Here is a 10,063-nt window from a genome sequence, read left to right as displayed (position 1 = left end):
ACGCCTGCAAAAACCTTGGCAAGGGTTTGACAAAATTCATGGAAATATCCGCTAAAGTTTTTTTATTACTAAATACTCCCACCACCATTGGTCACTCGCCTGTCACATTTCCCTAAACCGCGTAACGATCATTTCAAAGATCAAGGGCAATATAGGTAATTCAAGTCCATTCCTTTCGTTTAAATTTCAAGAAGACACCGAGAAGAACAGACGTGAGATCATTTGGAAGAAAATGGGAGATGTGATCTTGTCAATGGATTATTTGGAAGAAGAAAATGAAGCTTTAGGAGTTGCATTCTGTAGAATCTGCCATGAAGAAGAATTTGAAAGCTTCAAGACCTTAGAAGCTCCTTGTTCATGCTGTGGAACGGCTAAGGTAAAAAAAAGAAACCTTAATTATTAGGTCTTTCAAACAAATGTATAAGTTTTCTTGGTGGGTTTATTTATTTATTTATTATTTGGTTGTGTCTTTTTAGTATGCTCACAGAGATTGCATACAGAAATGGTGCAATGAGAAGGGTAATACATCCTGTGAGATCTGCCTACAGGTCCAAAAACTAATTAAAAAAGTTTTCATTTCAATGGAAAATGGGTTATTCATGGAAGAAAATGACCACATTTTCTACTTTTATTGCAGACATTTGAACCTGGTTTTACATCTGTTCATAATAATACTACTGGTGTGACCATCAGGTACTGTTAAATTATCAATTTCCTATCTAGTTAATGGTTAATTTATTGAATTATGATCACGATTGATGAATAGGAGAAGTTTAGAAGAAGTATCTACAACAAGATCTCCTCGATTAACCCGTAGTTATTCAACCATTGTAATGGTAACTGATCATGAGTCACTTCTATTAATAAACAACCAAGAACAATGTTCTTCATCATCAGCTCATAAGACTGCAGTTTTCTGCAGATCATTAGCCATTGCTGTAAGTTTTCACATTTCAATTCATAAGAGAAGAGTTTCTGATAAAAAAAAAGGTTTTTAATTAATTTCTTGTTAATTGCAGTTAACAGTTGTTCTGCTTATGAAACACCTAATTGATATTTGTTCATCAGGAATTGCAGCAGAATACCCATTTTCACTTGCTACTGTAAAATTCTCTTTTATTCATTACCCTTTTCCATTATTGGTTTTTTAAAATCACAACTTTGATTTCTTTCTTTGTTTGTTCATCAGTTGGTGATTGCCAAGGTTGGTGGGATTGTAATCCCAATGTACATAATCATTTGGATAATCGCAGCTGTCCAAACTAACATCTGCAATCGATATCAGGTTTAACTTCAAGACTAATTTATTATCATCATTCATCAACCCCCCATAATTCAAAGATAATATTGAGGTTTTCATTCTGCTGCCAGTCTGTTTTGGAGGAACATGACGAGTCGTCAGATGATGATAATGAAGATGAAGATGAATATGAAGATGAGGAATCTAACTCAGACGAGGAGGAAGAGGAAGATGCTGATGAGCGGTTCTATGGAATTGAAGAATTGCGGTTGTGACACAAAACAGTAGATAGGATGTTTTAAGATTTCAGAGAATTAATTTCAACTCTTCTGCAGATTAATGTGCATACAACACAACTTACATGATTGATGATGAATGATGAATGATGAATGATGATGATAGCTACTTGCTTTCTTTAACACAATCACTACGGTATCAATCATTTGTTAAGCCCATTTGAATTTGAATAGTTGATAATCTATCATTGAATTTCTTCATATGATACAGATCATATAAGTTAAGTTAATTTGGTGTGAAACCATTTGAGGTTGTATGATAAAATTGGTTGGAATAGTGTTTTTCCAAAATGAAATGAAGGGTATTAAAGCTGAACATTTAAGTTTCATTAGTAGTTTGTACTAAGTCAAAGATGAAATCATGATTTATTATTACATTTAGAAGATTATCAGTTAATTAGAGAATAAAAAATCACGAATTCGATTATCTTCTTAAATTGAAGTGGATGAATAGAACGACTAATTTTTTAAATTCAAAAAAAGAAGAAATGGTTTGTTAGTAATGTTGTTGACAGGCTGTTAACAACAAATTAATTATAATTAACTATTATATATGGGTTGGGGCAGATAAAGTTAAGGGCACGATTAGGATTCGAGCAATTATACTTAATGATTTGGATTTTATCTAAAGAAGAAGATGATCATGTCATCCATGAACATACTTTTCAAAAGAAATTTATATTTTGCCTAATTCTTTCATGGGAAATTAATATATTCAGGTTCTTTTAAAAAAAAAAATCATACTCTAAAACTCAAACAATATTGAGAAACCAACATATACGGAAATGAATAAATAACAAAGAAGTATATAACCCTCAAAAGTCAAATATGAGTTTCAATATTATTTATTAAAATCATAAAATATTGATTAAATATTGTTTAAGTCCTTAGACTTTCTTAATTGTTTAAACTGGTCCTTAAACTTTATACTATGATACAATATCTATTTATTTTAATGTGTGAAATTAATAATTAATTTTATAAACTCAATCATTCCCATATAAAACATAAATTATACCTAGATTATAAAAGCATAATTTCACCCATCCCTTCAAAATGAAGATATCGAATATTCATATATTGAACAACAAATGAAATTAAATATGTTCTAAACACTTTGTGAAGAAATCATTTGAGATTTAGAAGGAATGTGCTTGAATGATAAAATCTTCATTGAATGTGTCACAAACCAAATGACAATCAATTTCAAATGTTTGGTTCTCTCGTGAAATATAGGATTTTTAGAAATATGTATCGCATATTTAGTATCACACCAAAGGGTAATAAGGAGGACATCCGTTTGATTCATGTCCTTGAGAACGTAGGAAATCCAGATAAGCTCACAAAAAGTTGATCACAAATTTCTATATTCAACCTCAATACTAGATAAAGACACTATAAAGTCATTGTCGTCTATTTTTTTTTTTTTTCAAACAATTACTGAATTATCAAGCTTTATACAATAACATAATAATGACCTTCTATTATTTGAGCAAATGGTTTAGTCAGCATCTAAAAAAAATTTAAACTTGTACAATTACTAATAGCATAAATAGTCATAAAGAATGACATGCTTTTAAATATTTAATCACTCTCAAAGTAATTTGCTAATAATGTGTATTAAGAAAATACATAAATTGACTAAATTGACTAAGTTGTTGCACACTAAAAATAATATTAGGTTTTGTAAAATTTAAGTAAATAAATCTTCAACAAATCTCATATATTTATCAAGTTTTCTTAAAAGTGTGTGACCTTCTTCTTCAAGTTTTTAATCAAACTTGTTTAGAATGTATTTTTTTTATTAACAAAGATCCTAGTATTTTTTTTATTTCTAAACCAATGAAATATTTAACTTGGTAAAGGTCTTTAATAGAAAAACAATTGTTAATAAAATATTTGACCCTATTAATTTCTTCAAATTATTTCCATAGAACAAAATATCATCAACATACAAAAATAAAAATAAAACACTGGTCTTTGATTCATTATTCTTAACAAAAGGACAGTTATATATAATTGAAGATTGTTTGAAACTATACTTAATAAGTCGATAAGTGAATTCTTTATTCAATTCTCGAGAAGTTTGTTTTTAAGTTCATAATTTTTTTTTTAATAATTTTGCAAACCTTATAACCAGGTGGAATGTCTTCAAGAGGATTCGTGTAAATATCATCATGAATGTATTCATTTCAATAGAAGCAGTTATGACATCGATCTAGTGAAGGTGTCAATCATGGGTTGTCGCTAAGGCATTTACAATCCTAATTGTAACTCTCCTAGCAATAGGTGAGAAAAAATCATGGAAATCAATTCATTATATTTTACTGTACCATTTTGCTACAAGTCTGGCTTTAAGTTTAAGAACATATCCATTTTGATTTATTTTGGTTTGAAAAATCCATTTGAATCCTATTGTTGTTTTCTCTTTCGGAAGATCAATAATAATTCATATTTGATTATCTTTTCAAACATGAAGTTTTTCGTTCATGGTTATTTGACATTCTGGAAATCAACAAGTCTCTTTATAAATTTTTAGTTCATTAATTTTTGTAATGGTCAATAAAAAAAATTGAAGTTAGGATAATGAACAGATTCACATAAAAGAAATGTATTACGGACATAATTAAACTTAAAAACATTCATAATGTAGTCTTTTCATGTCCAAGTAGGTTTACCTTTAATCCTCTCACTTTTCTATGTGTGAAAATTGTTTCAAGAACTAGACCAATATCTTCCTTTGAGGATGAATGAGACTAATCTAAAATTTGTTCATGGACCGATTTTTCAAAATCCAATGAATATATATATTTGGGAAAATAATTTAGTGTCATTTTATTTAAAAAATACATAAAAAGAGGAACAAACAAGAGTTCAAATCAGGTTAGACAAGCCATGGCCTTGATTTCCAAAGACAAAAAGTAAAGCAAAAAAATAGCAGGGAAATACAATGTGAGTTTTCACAACAAACAATTACAAAGTCAACTATAGAGCCTTAAAAGCAGAAGTTTTGCAATTTACTAAACCTTGATGCTCCACTTATCACAAAGACCCCAATTTTGTTCATTAACCAGAATACATCTCCATGTACAAGCAAGAGAGTTTTCGTCTCAATAGTTCTAAGGACACGCGTAAAAACTCTTGCATTACCCTCAGCCCAAATGTGATAGATAATAGAGCCAAAGAAATATTTAAACACACTAGAATAGAACCTATCGCCTCTTTCTTTTTCATCGCTAAATTTCTGATTTCTAACCAAACACAAGAACAGTTATGAAGAATAATGTAAGTAGAAAAATCACCCCATATAATGGCAGCAAGGGGCATTCTCCAAAAATGTGGGGATCATCTCTTCCATTCATGAGCAAATAACACAACTTGTTTCCAGAATCTACATAAATCTAGCAATCATATCCCTTATCATAAGTCTTTCTCTAAACACCCACGTAATGATTTCATGCTTGGGATAATTTTAGGAGACCACACCAAATGAGACCACACAATTTTCTACCCTTGTTCACGAGTACCTTGACAAGCTAAACTAGACTTAAACTTATTATCAACCTCAATATTCCACTTATGAGAATCAACAAGATCATTAAAGTTTTATCTATCAATTCAATTTCTTAAAGGAACCTAACACCCTCAGGGACACGTCTAAAAAGGTCATTCATAGTTCCTCTGAATTATAAGTGTATCAAATTCCTTCTTCAACAGGATAGGATAGGATAGGATAGGATAGGATAGGATAGGATGTCCATCAACCACAAATCATGTCAGAAGTAAGTATTTCTACCATCACCAAAATGTAAATGAACCATTTTTGCAGCACAATCACATAGTTTCAGAATTTTCTTAAGGGTGTGTTTGATAACCCTGGAATTGGCATTAGAATTGGAATTGAAAGGTCCAATTCCAATTCTTATGTTTGTTAGACACTTTAATATTAAGAATTGGAATTAGAATTAGAATTCCAATGAAATTCAATATAGTGTAATTTGATAGTTCTCAATTCCTATCTTTTTAGGTCGGAATTGTAATTCCAAATTAACACGTTTTTCATGTTTTTGACATGTTTAACACGTTTTTCACACATTAAACACGTTTCACACGTTTTTAACACGTTTTTTACACGTTTAACATATTTTCATATTTTTGCATGTTTAACACGTTTTTGGCACGTTTAACACGTTTTTGACACATTTAACACATTTTTCACGTCCTTGACACGTCTAACACGTTTTTGACACGTTTAACATGATTTTCACGTTTTTAACACGTTTAACACGTTTTTGGCACGTTTAACACGTTTTTGTCACGTTTAACACGTTTTTGACATGTTTAACACGTTTTGACACATTTAACACGTTTTTCACATCCTTGACATGTTTAACACGTTTTTGACACATTTAACACGTCTTTGACACGTTTAACACGTTTTTGACACGTTTAACATGATTTTCACGTTTTTAACACGTTTAACACGTTTTTGACACATCTAACACGTTTTTTATATTTTGGCACATTTTGCACGTTTTGGCACGTTTAACAAGTTTTTCACATATTTATCACGTTTTTTACGCGTTTAACACGTTTTCACGTTTTTGACACATATAACACAGTTTTTTACGTTTTTGACATTTTTAACGCGTTTTCACGTTTTTGACACATTTAACACGATTTTTTTTACGTTTTTGACATGTTTACCACATTTTTGACACGTTTTTCACATTTTGGCACGTTTAACAAGTTTTTCACATATTTAACACGTTTTTGACACGTTTAACACGTTTTCACATTTTTGACACATTTAACACATTTTTTACGTTTTTGACACGTTACCACATTTTTGACACGTTTAACACGTTTTGGCACGTTTAACAAGTTTTTCACATATTTAACACGTTTTTGACACGTTTAACACGTTTTCACGTTTTTGACACATTTAACACATTTTATTTACGTTTTTGACACGTTTAACATGTTTTCACATTTTTAACATATTGAACACTTTTTTTTTACATTTTTGACACGTTTACCACATTTTTGACATGTTTAACACATTTTTCGCGTTTTGGCATGTTTAACATGTTTTTTTCACATGTTTGGAACGTTTAACACGTTTTGACACGTTTTCATGTTTTTAACACGTTTAAAATGTTTTTAACACGTTTAACACGTTATTGACACATTTCACATGTTTTTTTTACGTTTTTAACACGTTTGACACATTTTTAACACATTTAACACGTTTAACACGTTTTTCACGTTTTGGCACGTTTAACAAGTTTTTCACTTATTTGACACATTTAACACATTTTTGATACGTTTAAAACGTTTTTACGTTTTTGATAGGTTTAACACGTTTTAAACCTATCAAAACGTGTGAAAAACATGTTATACATTTTAAAAATGTCAAAAACATGTTAAATGTGCCAAAAATGTGAAGGATGTGTGAAAAAACGTGTGAAAACGTGAAAAACGTGTTAAAACGTGTTAAAATGTGTGAAAACGTGTTAAAACGTGTGAAAAACGTGTAAAAAACATGAAAGATGTGTGAAAAACGTGAAAACCTTGTTAAAACGTGTGAAAAAATGTGTAAAAAATATGAAAACGTTTGAAAACATGAAAAACGTGTTAGAACGTGTTAAAACGTGTGAAAAACGTGAAAAACGTGAAAAACGTGTTAAAACATATGAAAAACGTGAAAACGTGAAAAACGTGTGAAAAACGTGAAAAACGTGTTTAAATGTGTGAAAAACGTGAAAACGTGTTAAAACGTGTAAGAAACGTGAAAACGTGTAAAAAACGTGTAAAACGTGAAAAACGTGTTAAAACGTATGAAAAAATTGTAAAACGTGAAAAACGTGTTAAAACGTATGAAAAATGTGAAAAACGTGTGAAAAACGTGACTAATGTGTGAAAAACGTGTGAAAACGTGAAAAACGTGTGAAAACGTGAAAAACGTGTTTGAATGTGTGAAAAACGTGAAAACGTGTTAAAACATGTAAAAAACGTGAAAACGTGTGAAAACGTGTAAAAAACGTGTTAAAACATGTGAAAAATGTGAAAAACGTGTTAAAACGTGTGAAAAACGTGAAAAACATGTGAAAAACGTGAAAAACGTTTGAAAAACGTGAAAACGTGAAAAATGTGTTAAAACGTGAAAAACGTGTGAAAATGTGAAAAACATGTTAAAACGTGTGAAAAACGTAAAAAACGTGTGAAAATGTGAATAAATGTCAAAAACGTATTAAACGTGCCAAAACGTGAAAACATATTTTAAAAGTTAACATTTTGAACCGATATTTTATTTTACAAACATTGGAATTAGAATTGAATTACAATTCTATCATTTTCTCAAACATAGGAATTGAAATTTAATTACAATTCTATCATTTTTCCAAACATAGGAATTGAATTGTAATTCAATACCAATTCTCAAGGAATTGGAATTAGAATTCCAATGCCAATTCCAATTCCCCCTCATCAAACACATCCTAAGAGATCATGGCATATCTTCAGATTCTACAAGTTCAGATATTTGTTTCATTTTATATAAATTTTAATGAACCCAAAGGACCCAAAATGAACTCTTTTTTTCAGCGCCCATAGATAGCGAATGGTAAGTGCTTTATTCCAATCAACACACTTCTTGATGCCCAACCCCCTTCATCTTTCAGTAATTACACATGCTCCCATTTGACTTTCTTTCCACCTCTTCCTTGACTCTCCCAGATGAAATCCCTCATAATCTTATATAGTTTTTTCATAAAATTTTAGGAATAGCAATTTACTAATTCCAGTATCCTATGATGCCAAATGTAACTTTGACAAGTTCAATATGTACAACATATGAGAGTCTCTTAGAAGCCCATCCAAGAATCGAGTTTTTGACCTTTTCAACGAGAGGTTTACAATGTGAACCTTGTAACTGTTTTGCTGATAAAAGCACACCCAAATACTTAATCGGAAGAAAACCATCCTTAATCCCCATAATAAAAATATTCCCCTTCCTCTCCTCTCCTCCTTAACACCACCATAAAAAGTCAAACTATTATCTTTGTTTATATCTAAATTTGTAATAATGGAAAATATAATTAATGCATCTTTAATAGTTTTGACAGAATTTGATGTGAGCCATAATAAAAAGATCATCCATAAAGCAAATATGTGTAATGTTTTCCCCTACAATTTGGATGGTGAATGTATGAACGATTTTTCAATAGTATTTGAAAAACACAATAAAAAAAATCTCCATGATTATGATGAAAAAGTAAGAAGATAGAGAATTTCCCTGTCTCACCCTCACTTTTACCCTTAAAAAATACCCTGAATACCATTAACAAAGACAACAAAATAAGATATGTGCATTTAGGTTGCAGGGAATGCAAAGAAGAGATGTTTTGTTTTATCTGTTATGATTCACTTTGTTTCATTTCTGATCATTAGAATTTTTTCATCTTCCAAAATTTTGGTTTTTGTTCGAAACTGAATATTTGTACGGCATTGACAATTTGTTTTTGTTTTTTTGAAAAAGATCAATTCAATACAAAAGCACGAGTGTTCATTTTGTCACTTATATGCTTCATTTGTTCATTTCCAACTTCACTGATTTGTCTTTTTCGTTGAACATAGAGCATATTCGAATACACTCTATAGATGTCTAGAACAAGATTAGAAACCAAAACTTCTCACATAATCATATGATTCATTCAATCTTGTAAGGCATTGACTAACACATTTTTTTTAACATCTTCCAATTCTATTTGATCTGAAATTCTACAGGATTTGTTAATCATTTCTTTGAATCACATCTTGGCAATTGATTAATGCATTTGAATTCATCCCACCAGCAACATATTTGAAAAAAAATATTTTTCCATCAGCATATTACTTATTAAGGATGTTGATGTCATTTTAGAATTGAATGAATTATGTTCATTCTTGACCTAATATCGACTTTTTAATCCTTCCTAAAGCTACATTTTTGTTTATATATTTATGAAATCTTCATTGATTTCTTTGATCAGAGAATTAACACCCAAGATCGAGTAAGAGAGTCAACTTTAATCCAACTGAATAGTTTTTGTCAACACTAGAATATTCAATATTCCATCAATAAATCATTGTTTTTTTTTTGTTAGTGCTATCTTTATACTCATACCAAAACATAAGTAATTTTCACCAAGCATTAACAATTAGAGTATTTGGGTAATCGTTATTTCCAACCAAGAGAGGATCCCCTTCAAGACTTATTTGTCTTCGTTTGCTTTTCAATTTTATAGAAGGTTTTAAGGTTTTGTCAATGCTAATATCATTTGGGTTTTTCGATTTCTTCTTCTTTGTTTTAAGAAACTTTATCAAAAGGTTACTAATGTTTTCTTCCGAATTTGAAGAATCTTCACTGATTTCTTTTTATCCATCGATACGCCGTAGTATTCCGTTCTTTATTTACAAAAAAAAAAAAAATTATTTGAAGTAGCATTTGATTCTCTGATAGAACTTAAATAATCATTATTTTGTT

General features: G+C 30.0%; 1 protein-coding gene across 1 annotated transcript; it reads left to right on the top strand.

Moving 5' to 3' along the window:
- Positions 1-224: 224 nt before the first annotated feature.
- On the top strand, positions 225-1,295 carry LOC124937396. Its single transcript, XM_047477658.1, has 5 exons — positions 225-376; positions 477-548; positions 638-693; positions 767-938; positions 1,020-1,295. The coding sequence occupies exons 1-5, from the start codon at positions 233-235 to the stop codon at positions 1,149-1,151; spliced, it is 576 nt and encodes a 191-aa protein (XP_047333614.1). The 5' UTR covers positions 225-232; the 3' UTR covers positions 1,152-1,295.
- The last annotated feature ends 8,768 nt before the right edge of the window (positions 1,296-10,063 follow it).

This window comes from Impatiens glandulifera, chromosome 5 (assembly GCF_907164915.1).
Source record: "Impatiens glandulifera chromosome 5, dImpGla2.1, whole genome shotgun sequence".
Taxonomy (NCBI): Eukaryota; Viridiplantae; Streptophyta; class Magnoliopsida; order Ericales; family Balsaminaceae; genus Impatiens; species Impatiens glandulifera.
The sequence above is the reverse complement of the archived record's forward strand: the minus strand, read 5'-3'. Positions and strand labels throughout refer to the sequence as shown.